This window comes from Diorhabda sublineata, chromosome X (assembly GCF_026230105.1).
Source record: "Diorhabda sublineata isolate icDioSubl1.1 chromosome X, icDioSubl1.1, whole genome shotgun sequence".
Classification (NCBI taxonomy): domain Eukaryota; kingdom Metazoa; phylum Arthropoda; class Insecta; order Coleoptera; family Chrysomelidae; genus Diorhabda; species Diorhabda sublineata.
Genome location: NC_079485.1, coordinates 40261403 through 40276578, shown reverse-complemented (window position 1 = coordinate 40276578; position 15176 = coordinate 40261403). Strand labels below are relative to the sequence as shown.

At 29.8% G+C, this 15176-nt stretch overlaps 2 protein-coding genes across 3 annotated transcripts; one reads left to right on the top strand and one right to left on the bottom strand.

The window, feature by feature from the left end:
• The first annotated feature begins 801 nt into the window (after window positions 1–801).
• On the top strand, window positions 802–4260 carry LOC130451008 (WD repeat-containing protein 89). 2 transcript variants are annotated; one of them, XR_008910662.1, is made up of 7 exons: window positions 831–1026; window positions 1087–1313; window positions 1389–1570; window positions 1891–2178; window positions 2963–3139; window positions 3951–4098; window positions 4170–4235. XR_008910662.1 is itself a non-coding variant. In XM_056789791.1 (6 exons), exons 1-6 carry the CDS (start codon window positions 905–907, stop codon window positions 4236–4238), a joined length of 1065 nt encoding a protein of 354 aa, XP_056645769.1. In that variant the 5' UTR covers window positions 802–904; the 3' UTR covers window positions 4239–4260. The 2 variants fall into 2 exon arrangements, 1 of the variants encoding a protein (XP_056645769.1); XM_056789791.1 differs by lacking the exon at window positions 3951–4098 and having other exon boundaries at window positions 802–1026; window positions 4170–4260.
• On the bottom strand, window positions 4257–14930 carry LOC130451007 (zinc finger TRAF-type-containing protein 1 homolog). Its single transcript, XM_056789790.1, has 7 exons — window positions 14715–14930; window positions 13321–13756; window positions 10529–10767; window positions 9733–9944; window positions 6385–6545; window positions 6021–6223; window positions 4257–4908 (listed from the first exon to the last, which is right to left on the bottom strand). Exons 2-7 carry the CDS (start codon window positions 13573–13575, stop codon window positions 4887–4889), a joined length of 1092 nt encoding a protein of 363 aa, XP_056645768.1. The 5' UTR covers window positions 13576–13756; window positions 14715–14930; the 3' UTR covers window positions 4257–4886.
• Between the last annotated feature and the right edge of the window lie 246 nt (window positions 14931–15176).

Genomic DNA, 15176 nt, shown 5'->3' with positions numbered 1-15176 from the left:
TGGTCAATATTGTTTTGTTCTCGGAAAATGATCATGTTTTTTATCTTGTTGTGGGTGAAGAAATATAAAATATGCGATGGGTATCCAAGTATATTATTTTATTTTTGGGTTCTACGAAAATTTCTAGGTAGGTTTCAATGATGTCTGTTTGCACACTAGAAAGAAATAATTACAGAGGTATTTCCGTATATTGTTTTTGCATCGAGTTGTATTCCAACTAGTTAAAATCATATATTTACCGAATCAGCCGTTGAAAAACAGATCTATGATATGATCTTCAGCAATCTTCACCCAAACATTAACCTTTTCAGTCTATTATGTATGTTTTTCTTTTATCTATTACATGCCTTGCCTGTTTTAATAGACCTATTGTAAAAAATGTGGAAAGCTACAGCACTCCTTACTCAATTCTTTAGTACAGGGCCGGATTAAGCTAGAGGCTTGGGGGGGCTCTAGGCCCGGGCTCCATCATTTAGAAATCATTCTGTATTTTTTGATGTGTTGATACTACAAATCTAACGTATTGATATTATTTTTCCGGGTTTTCGAATTCCTTAAGGGGCCCCCGTCATTATTTTAGCCCAGGGCCTTATAAATCTTAATCCGGCCCTGCTTTACTATTATATTGTTATATGGTTCGAGGTAATATTATAAGAATATAATACAGTAGAAACTCTAGATTTATTTATTATTAACCTAATAAAATCGATTGTTATTCTAAAACATTCTCTAGAATATTAAAAATATATTTTTCTTTCATCCATTTTATATCTAAATTATAAATAGAAAAATGCTTAAATTGAATACGTAGAGAGAAGAAGAAAATTCTAACCTATGTGATAACACAAAAATGACAAAAATTCTAGCAGCAAACACGTGTGTTTTAAAACGTTGAGCATTTAAAATGAGAAACTATGAATTAAAAAAACATGATAATGCGACGGAGTACAGTGTGCTTAATAAATGTGAATGTTTATGTGAAGTCAATGTAGCTTCTGACTATGTTTTTAATATTGATGTGACAAAGTAATATAAACTTAATTGTATATTGCTTTTTTTAAGCATTATAATTTATTATCTTTTCAGAGAAAATAATCCTCACATTGCTGTTGCTGCTGCAAATAAATCTTCTGTGTTGTATAATTTAGACAATAATCAAATTTCGAAAATTTGGGAATATAACTATAATAATAAAGTGATTGGATGCAAATTTAATAACAGAGATAGGAATTTAGTGTATGTTGCTACTAGTGATGGTTTAATAAAGGTTTTGGATTTAAGAACTCCCAAAAATTTCATATTTCAATTTAGCGGTAAAGTTTTATTACACGATAAAACGATCAAATCTTATGCAGTTTTCTTTTTTTTACGAATTAATATGTTTGTAGATACTACAGTCGAAAATGGAGATAACAAACTATTCAACTGCTTTGATTTATCGTCTAATGATAGATTGTTAGCAGCAGGCACTGATGTATGGGAAGGGGATGCATATATATTGTTCTGGGATACTAGAAATACAAAATTATTGGGAGCATATTGGGAATCTCATGATGATGATATAACTCAGGTAACTATGATTTATTCACAAGATTAGTTAAATTCCATCCAATTATAGAGTTTTTTTCATCATTGATGGCTTGTAATACTTCTGCAAAGTATTATTACTGAATTAAAAAAAGAAAATCTATCTTTGTAAATAGGACAAATTCAATATTTTTTATCACCATGCTATTTTGAACATTCCTTATTGTGCATTACATTGTTTATAATTTTTTTACAAATCTAGTTTTATTAGCAATGTACTCTACACATTTTTTAGTGTAGATGTGAGACCAGGTCCTTAAATTGTTTTTTGTTTTTATTTCATTATTTTATTTCAATTTGAAGGTAAAATTTCATCCTGATGATATGAACAAATTAATATCTGGATCAACTGATGGCCTTATAAATGTGTACGATTTGTCTAAAGCTTGTGAAGATGATGCTTTGATAGATACCCTAAATACAGAACTATCCGTTCATGAGCTTTTGTGGTTTAACAATAGAAACAAAGATTGTATTAGTTGTATATCACATACTTCTGATCTACAATTATGGGATCTAGATAATGGAGCACCGTATGTATCTTTTAGTGGTGAACAACTTAGTAAAAATATAGGAATTAATGATAATGAAGTAAGTAGCACATATATGATTTAAAGAATTGTCAAGACTTGAAATGACTTAGAAGATAAAATGACTATCATCCATAAATGTTCATGTTACAGTAATCTGATGTATATAGTAAAAAAATGAGGGCCCCAGATCGCTGTCCTGTGGTACCCCAGACTTGATCGAGAAATTGTCTAAGACTTCATCATTGATTCTGGTTCTGAAATGTCTGCTTGTTAAAGACATTTTCGAAAGGAGTCATTCGTGCCACACCTCATCTAAGGCTTGATTTATGTCAAGGAATACTGATGGCAATATTTTGTTTCTTCGAGGGATTTCTTGATCATATATACAATTTTGCATTGCTGGATGATAGAGAGTGATTGGCCGATATCAATTTGATTATGTGTATTAGGAGCTTTTCGGGAAGTTTAGATATAATTTACAATATACTAATGGGTCTGAAGGAGATTACATGATTTGGGTTTTGACCTTACTGGATACTGCTATAATGTATGCTACTTTTAGTTGTTTGGTCAATTGTCATAACATGAAACCAAATAGAAGATTGATAAACACTACAAATAAACAACAAACTGGTTTATAACTCAAATGAAATTATTGCATCCCTGGTGCTAAACACACCTGTGAATATATTTTTTAGTACATACTGTGTTGACCAAATCCCCATCAACAGTGTGTAGAAAAAATTTATCTATAAATTGATTATAATATATGTATTTAAACCACCGGAAGACGTTTTTCTTGTGAACAATTGGGAAATATTTTTAATAAATTCATGTTGCAGGATGAATCTGATGCTTTTTACCTGGCAAAATGTAATGAAACAAGTAACGGTCTACTTATTGTAGCTGGCAAGGGAGAGTGTCATAGATTATCAAAAATACAGAATAATTCAGTTGTACCTTTCGTCGAATTGCATAATAATAAACAAAGGATTATGGATAGTACATTTAATGAGAATGTAAGTAATAATTAATATTGTAGAACTAAAATATTATACTAGAACTAAATATTATAAATCTCAACCATTTTTTCATGCTGTGTATGTTTCTCAATTTAGCAGAAAATTTCCTGATTTATAAATTGTGGATAAACTATTATGAATGAGAGATTTCAAAAATGTGGATATAAATTTATATTATTCTATTCATTAAAACATTCTGTATAATACGTGTCCAGCCAAAAAATCATTTGTTTTATTGTTTCAATGGTTTTTGTTACTGCCCAATATTTTAAAGTTATTTTTCTAAGATTAATAATAATTTATCAACGCTTTTTCCTGCTGTGTGAATTTTGTAAATTGTTAGGAATCGTTTATATTCAAATAATTTCATCTTTTATTTTGAAATCATGTTTAAAAATGAACATTTACATTGGCCAAAATTATATTCTTACCCCTGAAGACTATGCTACACCAATTGCGTGGATTTAAGAAGGATTTGCACAATTACAAATGACACAAATATTCTATGTTGCAAAATCGTCGATTTTTAAAGCATTATGCAAATGTTTCATTTGTTAAATCTAATTCGCTTAGAGATATGATAATGTGACAACAAAATTTGATGCTTGGGGTATCTGAAACTTCATCTATGTTAACTCCAGTACATTGAAGAGCACGACTACAGTTTGCATTTGGAACAAATATAATATTCTTGAATGAAACAGATCTGTAATGGTATGGGGTGGCATTAATATAGAGTGTCGTGTCAACATAGTGATATTTTAGAGATGTCTGATAACTATAAATTAAGCCTTTCACTTCCTTGTAGAAGAAGTCAAAATACAAGCAATGGTATAGTAAGCTGACGGCCTTAACCCCAATGTAATAGAACCTCTTTGAGATGTACAAAATTAGGTGATTAAAAACCTGCCCGGACATAGTCTAATTGATGCCATTTCAATATTAATGAGTCGAAAGTATGCATCAATTTTGTTGGGTAACATCTTTAGTAATTTAATTTTATTTACGTTTTATTTATATTTTTTAGTCGAATATACTTATCACAGGAGGAGAAAAGGGACTTATAAACATATGGAGAATAACTGATCAGGTATAATAAATAAAAAAATTTTAATATTTTTCATTTTTTATTTCTAACCCAACCCTTATAATTTAAAATAAAGTGTAAATAAAGTAAATAATCTACATTAATAAAAATAATGGAAAAATAAATATGTGTGTTGGGGTATAAAATGACTAAATATTTATATATATATATATATATATATATATATATATATATATATATATATATATAATTTAAGAAATGCACATTCCTGATGTGATTTATTTAAACATACTATATGTGCTTAGAAAGATTGTGATATATTTTAAAATTTTTTTTCATTAACTTGAAGTTGACTAAAAATGATTTTGAAAAATAAAAAAAAAACAATAATTTTGTGAATGCGTCGAAAAATAAAAAAAAAATATAAAGAATGGACTTGTTATAAATTCTAGTGTTATACATAGAGAGCATATAAATTCTATCAGTTTCATACATGATAATTTATGGATAACAAAAAAAACCTTTTTTTTCGGATAAAGTCATAAAAATAAAAATAATTTACAATTAATAATGGAGATCCAACAGTAAAACAAATAATTGGAATCCTTAAAATCCCCTAGATTTCACAAGGAATTTATTACATAATTTAAATTAGAGTGGAAAAATATCTTACATCATTTGGTGTAGTTAAAATGTTTACTTTGAAAACATTATCAACCTAAAAAGAATAATATTTATTATGAGGATTTAGAATAAAAAGAAATACAAACAAGGGTTCATTAAATGATGTTTCGATGAAAATTTTTGTGAAAACTGATACTCATTTAATAGCAGCGAGATCTACAAACTTTTTAATAATGCAATAAGGGCTACAGTTGACACCATCAGAGTATAGTATATAAACCAGGGATCCCAGCGATCATCCTCCTCTGGCCCACTTGAATGGGCATAAGGATTGGGCCGGTAAATGCAAAAACAAGTGCTTCAAGCAAACAGAGACTACGGAACTTACTACTCTCATAGCATCGGTTCCTACTGATGCACCATCAGAGATCCTGAGAAAAAAAGGAAGATCAAGACTGCTGGGTTCAGGGCTTAAAGCCATGGATCCTGAGGTAGCCTCGACCTCTAACCCTCCTCCACCTAGTTTTACGTCCATTGAACGACGAGTTGACTCCAAAAGCAGTAAAACTGTACCCGCAGTACGTCCTAGTGCTAGCCACGCTAAATTAGACGGACTATCGAATCTGCAGCTGGCTGTCGAGCTGAACAAAATGATACTAGTTTCACTAAAAAACAGCTGCTGGATTTTATTGACGCAGTGACTGGAAGCATCATGCCGTCTCCATCCGGAAGCGGAATCAAGCTACTGCAGTTTCTACTATAAGTGTGATGTCTCCAACCATGTGATTCCAATTTTACTAATTCCGAATAAAAGAGTGAGTCAAGAAGGTCAACTGGTTTTTTCGACGTACAGAGGAGGAATGAATTACGTGGTACAATTAATTGCCTTCTTGCGGATGCATGCATGTACCGCGAGTAGTAATTAATTAATGACATATATTGATATTAAAACTAATGAGAGATATTTGAATATCATTATTCCTTTACTATACTACTACTAATAGGTTACTAGGCATTAGCAGTTGCCAAAAGTTTTATCAACAAAAACTGATTATCCTTAAAATGTGCTCTATAAATATGAAGTAATGTTACGTAATATTGCAATTACAATTTTCACTAGTCTTGATAGTTTAATTGTAATGTCGATGAAGGTACATAGATTATGCATAAGTAAAGAGAAAATGGAATAGAATAATATACGCTCACCTGAAATTTATTGTGGTTGCTGCCAATAACCGATTACATTCAGGAGTATCTGGTAAAGGTAATTTTACGAATGGCGTTTCGTTATTTTGTTCTGTAAATTCAAACTCGTGTATTCTTGGTTTTACATTAATATCACCAACAGGTCCCTTCAATACTATATAACTTAAATTTAAAGGTTTAGTGGACTTTGATTTTAAAATCAACTAAAACAAAAGAATTTTTCTATTTTCATCACAATCAAACAAATAAAATCAAACGAAACGATCCAAAAAAGCTACGAATTCATTCTGGAAAATACTGAAGCACATAAACTATACAGAAAAAAAATTCAATTATTTAATTATTAGTACAGTATTTTACTTACTTGGTAGGACATATCTCTTTCAGAGCTCTGAGTGGGATCTTTTTGGTTGTTATTTATTCTTGCTTTCACTACCCATTGGTTATTAAAAGCGGAAAATCTTGATGATTCATAAAATAACCGATGAACAAATTCATCTGTACGATAAGGTTTTAATTGCACATCTGAAATCAAGATATAACATATTTAATAATGTACAATGACTATTCAGAGTGATAAGTAAGTTTACTAAATAGTTACTTGATTATACAATAAACTGTTTTAGATTATCAAATAGAAATCGAGGCCCCATTTTCACATTGGCCAAAATTGGAATTATTTGAGGTTATTTTATTACGGCGACGGCTTTGACTAATAGATTTTATTATATTTAAACGCGGGCATCATTGTTGATCGAACGAAAACGAAAGCGGAACTGGTGTATAAAAATACATATCTCTTGTTTGTTCTTCGAGTTGGTTTTGTTTAGTTTTAAATAATTGTCAACATTCCAATCGCTCGGCGCTCATACCAAATTAAAAAATGAAAAATAATGTTTACACCTAGCATAATATTCCTGCATTAAGCAGTGGCGTGGCTAGGTAAGATTTATTTAATTCATAAATTTCTTTAAATAAAGATTTAGATACACAAACACAGTAAATTAGTCAGGAAAGGAGTTGCTGTGGATCATTTAGAGAACAGAGAAACATGTAAATAAAAACTGAAATCAGTGGACAGAGCTACTTAAGATTTTATACGTAGGACAATTTATAGTTTATATAAAGAGAACAGGGTTGCGACATTATAAGTAATACAACAAAAGGTAGCAAATTATCCAGAATACAATTATACTAGTTTATGAAGATTGCGTCGAGTTTTGTCAACATGTGGTTTTAAACAAAATAAAAACTGAATAAAAAAAGTTCAAATAGACGAATGGGGTGCAAAAGTGACTAAGTTAACGTCTGGTACCCTGTTTAAAACGAACTCACATACAGGCAGGTACATTTTACTCGTCTATTTACGTCTTATAATTTAATATTCTTTTTTTCTAAGTTCCAAGTAGGACTACAATTAAGTACTACTTTTGTCTAAATAACGGCATATAAAGACCTAACCAATTTATAATGATTCGATTGCCTTTTAACGAATACTTACTCGCATAAGATATACATATTTTTAAAAGTATTAATAAAAAAAAATAAATTTATAAAATGAGGTATCTACGTCTATGGTAGAACAAACAAAAGTGTCGTCAAGGGTTTTTATAATCACTATAACAAAACGCGGCACTCATAACCTATTTTGCTCGCCTCGATTTCAAATATTTTTTCATCTGGGCGATTTCGAACAAAATATAATATATATAAGGCGGCACTGAGGTCACTTTTTACCATTCGTCCGGTTAGACTAATCCTTTAAAGTGACTTTAGTGCCCAGATACATAAATAACTATTTAACGGTCTCCCATATGATTTACTAAATAAATAAGTAACTCTATAGTATGTATAGAATTTCTAACACGAATTCGATTATGTAAGATAACGAAAATTTAAATAATTATGTAGGTGTGTTGTTTAACGAGTCTAGCATAACGAATTGTTCGAAACAATTTGGTTTTATTCTATAATAGTTTTATAGTTAACTACATTAATTTCTCATTGTAATGTCGGTGTCCTATACAGACACACTAAATAGAACTGAGAGTACACACAGTGGCGTAGCGGAGTAGGATAATACCGTAACTAATAACAATCAATAATAACTAATAAATATTTATCTCATATATCTATGACTTCGAGAAATGGAAATACAGAAATTTCCATTATTATATTAGGCGCGACCAGAATATATATTGTTATACAATAGTGGACGGCTGAAGCCTTTGAAAATAGTAAAAAATTAATTCAAGATTCGATTTTTTTTCGTTTTTATGTTTTTTTCGAAGAAAATTTTTGGTAGTAACGTATTTTGTACACTATAAAAAAAGTGGGAGTTCGACGAACAAAAAGCCCACCAACTTTTTTCAACGAAGCAGATATTACACGATTGGAAACAAGTTCAAAAAAATAAATATTTTAAATAAAAAAAATCACATTGTATTTGAGACATAAGAAATTTAAACCGAAAATCACAAATTTGGTTATTGGAATTTCTCTAAAAAATTTTGAGGTTACTTAAAAAAAAGTGTAACTAAAAGTTGTACAACTTTTTATTACCTACAATAAACAGTTTTTCACCCTTGAAAACTCACCCCATTCAACTTCCCTCCACCACTTCAGTTCGTACTTAAATTATTTTTCCTTTTTATATAATATATACCAGGGTACATTCATAGTATTTCAGATCAGATATGGAAGATGCATTTCAATAAAAGCAACTACTGACGATACATTCAATTCTACTAGTATGTTTCATATGTTGTATGACAAACATTGATAACAAGTTACGACTAGTCAGTTTGCTGCTATAGCCACTTTAATGATATTAATATTAAGCCTGTTCCAAGTTGAAAAGCCCACCAAATATTGGCATCTGTCTATGGTGATACTGTATCTCTATGAAGTCTATTTACAAGTGGTATTAACAATTCCATAGTGGAATTAAGTCAGTTAAAGACTAGGAATGTCCTTCGATGTCATAAATCAAATGATAATGTGCAAACAGTGGACAAACTTGATCATCAAACATTAAAGTTAATGTACCAAAGTCAAAATTAAGATCAACTTCCACACATATTCACCATATTCACCAAGCGAAAGCAGTTAATTCTTAAGTGCAATTCAGTGACAAATACTGCAAAGGATTTAGCCAAACGGTTATTTAATCAAAGTGATACACAAGTAGACACATGTAGTTATGATTAATTTTTATTAATTCTTCATAATTATAAAATATTAGTAAAAGTATGTCATAACGATAGCTTATTGCCTTAGAGTAGATTGCTAAATAGAGTTAAAGAAATTGTTGTTTATTATTTTTCTTTGTATTGACTCCATATTATCCTTTTTTATCTATTGATATGTATCATTATTTATGTCTACTATCGTATTCATACAAACTTTATTCTGTGGAACTAAATAAATAAACAAAGTTTTAGAAGTAAATGAATTTCATGTCTAAAAATAATAATACATTATGTCAACGACAAAGTCCCAATTTAATATTTATACAACAAAGTAATGATCATCTACAATAATATTATTTTATTTTTAAACACGATCAAAAATATCTATGAATACAGTTATTTTAGTTCCGCTGTGGTAAATTTTAAATACCCGATTTCAGTTATTAGGTTACTTCTCGATTTCAGTTTTTAGGTTACTTCTCGAACGAATTCTATTTATAAATATGTTGCCACCTACTTACCATTGAAGGTAATTTTCTCGTATCCCAACAACTCAAATATACTGTCATACATCACACGTTCTTCCTTCATCTCCTGATCTATAACTTTCAACGCCTCCATAACGTCTGCTCCTGAACGATTCGGATGAACGCATTCTTTTTCATGTTCGGATCTTTCATGTAACGGACCTCTCCACGGACAACCTATACGACTGTATTTGCAACCTGAAATTCTGTCATAAAAACTTTTCGTTACCAATATATTCAACATTCAAAATAAAATATTTCAACACAATGAAGTTCTAGTTTTTATACAAGCGTATCAAAATAGAAACATTTCTCTATACATGGGGTTTCTAAATTATTTTTGACGGGAACTTCAAAATAGTCACAACTCCTAATTCAAAGGATAAGTCAAATATTATTCAAGTACTGGACACAAAATTCAAAAATCAATTAACGTTTGGTTTACAGATATAGAAAAATGGAATTAATAAATATGGATCTGGAAATATACTGACATAAATTGACATTAAAAAATGAATAAAACAGGAACCAATAATAGAAAAACAAACAAGAAAAAAATTAAAGAATTTTCCACTAGACAGCCTTCATCTTACACCTGAAAGGTATAAAGAAAAGGAATAAAGCACCTTGTAACTCAGTAGAGGCGAAAGTGATAAGCGTTAAAGCTTAATAATGTAAAACCTGCAATATATAATTGTAGAGATATAAAGAATTTAAATTAGCATAAAAAACCAAATGTCACAAAGTAATAAAAGCGATAATATTACTATTCAAAAATACAGTTACAAACCTTTCTTCACATTCGGTTTCTTCATGTCTCGCCAAAGAATTTCTAGGAAATTGTTTGTTACAATATTGACATTCAGCCGGTAACTCCGATACAGCATTTTCTACGGCCAAATTTCTAGTGGCCGTTGTTTTACTAATTTCCACTCGACAACTGGGACAAGTGGCTGTCTCATCTCGGAGCCTTGCATCGGCCAATACATGTGTAAAGCATCCGGCACACATTAAGTGACCATTGCTGCACTGTATTTCGCAAATGCACCAAAAAAGAAAAAAAAATAATTTAGTAAATTATTTCACGTCAATATTTTGATAGTGACATAATTATGCCACAAATGTATATTTCGCGAATTGTCAAGGCTAAATTTATTTATCCACGTTCAACTTTTTTTGCAACTATTGCAACTATATAATTCATATTTCAATTAATTTTGAATTAACTGCATGCCTATAAAAGTTGATGCCTCTATAAATTAGAAGCACGAAATTTAATAAACATACATATATTAATTTTTGTTGGCATCCTTAATCTCATATATTTTTATGCTACATAAATTTGAAATTTCAGGAAAAACCTAGTTGCAAAAATTGCAAACCTGCTAAAGATACTTCACAGTGGAAACTTGTGTGTTAATGAGTCATTAAACACTTACCAATCCTCTTCATACCCTGGAATTAACAAAAATAATCAATACATAATAGCTATTAGAAAAATTAAAAGAAATAAACTACAGTGTTTTCTTAATTTACGTTACCTTTGAGCCTTTTTGTCTAAATTATTTGTTTAAAATTGAACATTAAAACCAAAAATCCTGAATCAACTAGATTTTCAATTATGGTAATGTTACTCTTTAAACTATTTTAAAAAAAAATCTATGCCATATAGGTTCATTATTTATTAAAAAATAACTTTTGTTACCAATCCAGTACATTTATCAAAACTAGCTTAAATTGTATAGAAAATCCTTAAGAATGATAAACCAACAGCAAATGTTCTGATTCAGACAACTGAAATACCTACCAAGTGCTGTATCTAACTGATTCATAATAAACTATCATCCTGTAATATTAAGAATTGATATTGATGAATTGAATCTGTTTTAAAAGTTGATATCATTCTGCAGTATATTGTAGTTGTCCTTGCAAGGGAAAAGTTGTATCATTTAAATACACCTACCTTATTTAAATAATACATTTAAAAGAAGGGAACAATTGTAATATCTATTACAAATTAGAATCAATGGGATTAATGGGTAAGGGTAATGAAAATCTATAACTATTAGTAAATTAAGGACTACGCAAAATAAATCAAATCAATTTATTGAAATTCATCAATTATAAAAAATAGCAAAGCTTAAAAATACAAAACGATTGTATATAAAATAATTTCATAATAGATATTCAAATGACATTTCTGGAATACTTTGATTTAATCTAGAAACTAGAATTAATAAAATCAGCCAAAACTTTGCGTACTATTATTTCCTCACCTTTAAAAATGTATTATAAACTACAAATGTAGCACTGGGAGCACAAAATATTTAAAAATTTAATTTATGATCAGGCAGTCCTTTCAATAGAATATAAAATTTTATTTTAAATTACTCTCTGAATAGCTTCCTGTTTTCTTGATCAAATTCAAAATAACACTTGAAACTGATAAAATTTCACCCATATTTATTTTGATTGTAGGAAAAATATTAATTATTATTTTAGCTGGTTTTAAATGAAGCATACCAAAAGTGTCACTTTTGTTGTACTCATATCAACTTAAATATATGTAATATTTACAAAAGATAATGGGATAATCATTATATTAAATATCTAAATGAAATTGATTATGAAAATCATGTTATGAAATACTTTTGGTATAGGTAGAGGAAAATATTCCATATTTCAATATTTTTGCACTAAACTGGTAAATTATTATATTGTATCATTATAGCTATTGTTTGTTTATTGTATTATAGACCAAATGAATGCATAAAAAGCTAACGTAATAATAAGTTTTGGTTTATTTTTTTCATAAATTTTTACAAAAATTCATTTTTGAAAATCTAAGGGAATTTTATACATGCATCAATATAGTATGTACCTACTAAGTAAATTTTTCGAAAAAGATTTTTTTAATTAAATGAACAGATTTGTTTTAATAATCTTTTCAAACACTTTTTCTGGTTCTTTAAACTTGAACATAAAGCCATTAAATATTAAAAATAACCTATGTATAATTTTTTGTCAAGGTGAATTACTTTAGAAAGAAATAATATATATAAAAAATTTAATGAGTTCTAAGTTTTAATATATTTATTTGATCATAGAATAATTGCTATTTAAATATATTACTATCATCCAAGATTGTTAGAACATAATATGATTTTCACCTAAACAGACATCACTAATAACGAAAAACTACTGTTTGGTTTTGTTTTATATCCTAAAGTTCTTTAGTTTACAATAAAAAAATAATCACTAATACAAATCATCAGTGTTTGGAACAATAATTGTGATTTTGTATGGTTAATAAAATAACCAGAACTGACCAAAAAACAGGAAGTGAAATAGACTTATATACAGAACAAAGACCTCTGTCGTGTAGTACCACTAAATACATGACAAAAGAACCCTGCTCAGAGTCTATTTTACTGCAGGCGAGTTAAATCAATACTCAAACTCGCCTGCAGAAACCTGCTGCAACGTAAAACAGAACAAAGGAAAATGTGAATTTTTATCATATTACGTAACACTTTCAATAAAAATAGTGCGATTTTCAGAAAAATAAAAATCTGAACTTACCTGATAAACGGCAGCTCTAGGTAGATCCAAACAAACTGCGCAGCACAAAATTCCTCCCAGCCGCTCTTCTAATTTATACTTCTTTTCATCTGATTTGTTAAATAATTTTCTTTTTTTAATGTCAGGTTCCAGAAATTCATCTTGTTTTTCAACACTTTCAATAATTTGATCGATATGCTCATTACTTGAAGATGTCGGTTGGGTTTCAGACATATCTAGGGGATTAATATCTTCGTTGATGGCCAATTCTATCATTACCTAAACACAAAACAGCTGAGAGGACCTCCACTACCACACAAAACCAGAAAACAGCTGACGTGACGATTTGACACGAACTCCAGCACGCTTCCCTCGCCCCACCAAAATCGTTTGAACGAACTAACAACCACGCCTACATTCATCTTTGTTTTTGTAAATGCTAGACGTTGTCGATCTTCTAAAATATATATATATATATTTTTATTTACATAGACGTCTGCATTCAAGGGATGAATATTCGTGAAGGATAAAATGTATTTATAGCAGAATTAATAAACAAAAATAGTATGGAAGTTTTAGAAATTGTCCATAAAATATTCCTTTCTCCAATATTCCGTTTAAAATACTTAACTTGAATTACGAGTATAGTACAGTGTTTGCAACATAAATATATTCTTATTACTTAACTCACTGACATGTCTAATTATTACTATTTGTGCAAACAACTTTATAATATGAAATATTGACAACTGACAAATTGAATTTCAAATGAAACTAAATTTTAGGTAATTTCCTAGCTAATATCCGAATCATCATCAATAAATTCAAAAGCCACTTGAATATTTAAACTGATATTCACGAGCCCACGACGTAGTTACCTGATAATGTATATGGTCTATGGCAACGTTGCAATCGAGTAATTTGTATCCCTACCACCAAGAATTACTATTTTGAGATGATCAAATTAATCTATTCTATTTTGGGTTTCCATTTTGAATTCAGAAATTTTAACAATACATGTCTAGAAAGAATTGCCAAAAAATATATTGTAGCGATGTAGTGTTTTCATATATTGTTAAGTTTCAAAAACAACTCTAATATTTCTTATTTGCGTTGTTTTATTGTAGATTACAAGATGAAATGTGGTATTAATGATAATATTAATTACATGATCAAGGTTATACTTTCTACAGAGTATATTAATGTCGAAAAACTTGTTTTAAATTAGTTCAGTGAATACCAAGTTTATGTTCAAGGACGATTTATATTTATAACGTTACTGTTAACACAGATAACCCCAAAAGACAAACTGTTTGTTCAATATAGTTACATTTATACATGGTAGTTTCTTAACGAATAAAAATTTTTCAGTATTAATACAAGAACCCACTTCTTAACTTTAGTGATTGTCTTACATTCGTTAATATTACGTAGGTATATACCACACCAGTCTGAGGAAACTTCACTACTTCGCTACTTTCAATTGACGTACGCAAATTATTTTTTTTGTACACTAATAAGTGTATTGCATCCCTCTTAAAGAGCCGTTGTTCCTTGATGTTGATGTGGAGGCCGAGAGGCCGCCCTTCTGGGAGGCGCCTATGTGGGTATGAGGGGGGGGGCGACTTGAAGGACGGCTCACTTTTAGGGGCTTTATACAAGGCGGAAGTAATCGTGCCGATGGATGAATGATACCTGAGCTCTAATCAGGTGTCACGAACAATGCCCGTGGTAAACCTGGCGGATTTCCAAGGGGGCTACAAGAAGAAAGACCATGAGAAATCTTACTCTCAGCAAACAGGGCCCACGAAACCCACCACCTCCAAAGCATCCGTTTTTACCGATGCCGATATCGAAGCTTTAACCGGTGCTTTCGA

Bases quoted from the DNA above. Each gene is read 5' to 3' on its own strand.
- LOC130451008 (XM_056789791.1), top strand. From the start codon at position 905: ATGAGAAACTATGAATTAAAAAAACATGATAATGCGACGGAGTACAGT. The intron at 1,571-1,890 runs GTAACTATGATT...TTCAATTTGAAG, and splicing joins ATGATGATGATATAACTCAG to GTAAAATTTCATCCTGATGA. The intron at 2,179-2,962 runs GTAAGTAGCACA...TTCATGTTGCAG, and splicing joins TAGGAATTAATGATAATGAA to GATGAATCTGATGCTTTTTA.
- LOC130451007 (XM_056789790.1), bottom strand. From the start codon at position 13,575: ATGATAGAATTGGCCATCAACGAAGATATTAATCCCCTAGATATGTCT. The intron at 6,546-9,732 runs GTAAGTAGGTGG...TCTTGATTTCAG, and splicing joins CGAGAAAATTACCTTCAATG to ATGTGCAATTAAAACCTTAT. The intron at 6,224-6,384 runs GTAAGTAAAATA...CTTTTGTTTTAG, and splicing joins AAAGAGATATGTCCTACCAA to TTGATTTTAAAATCAAAGTC.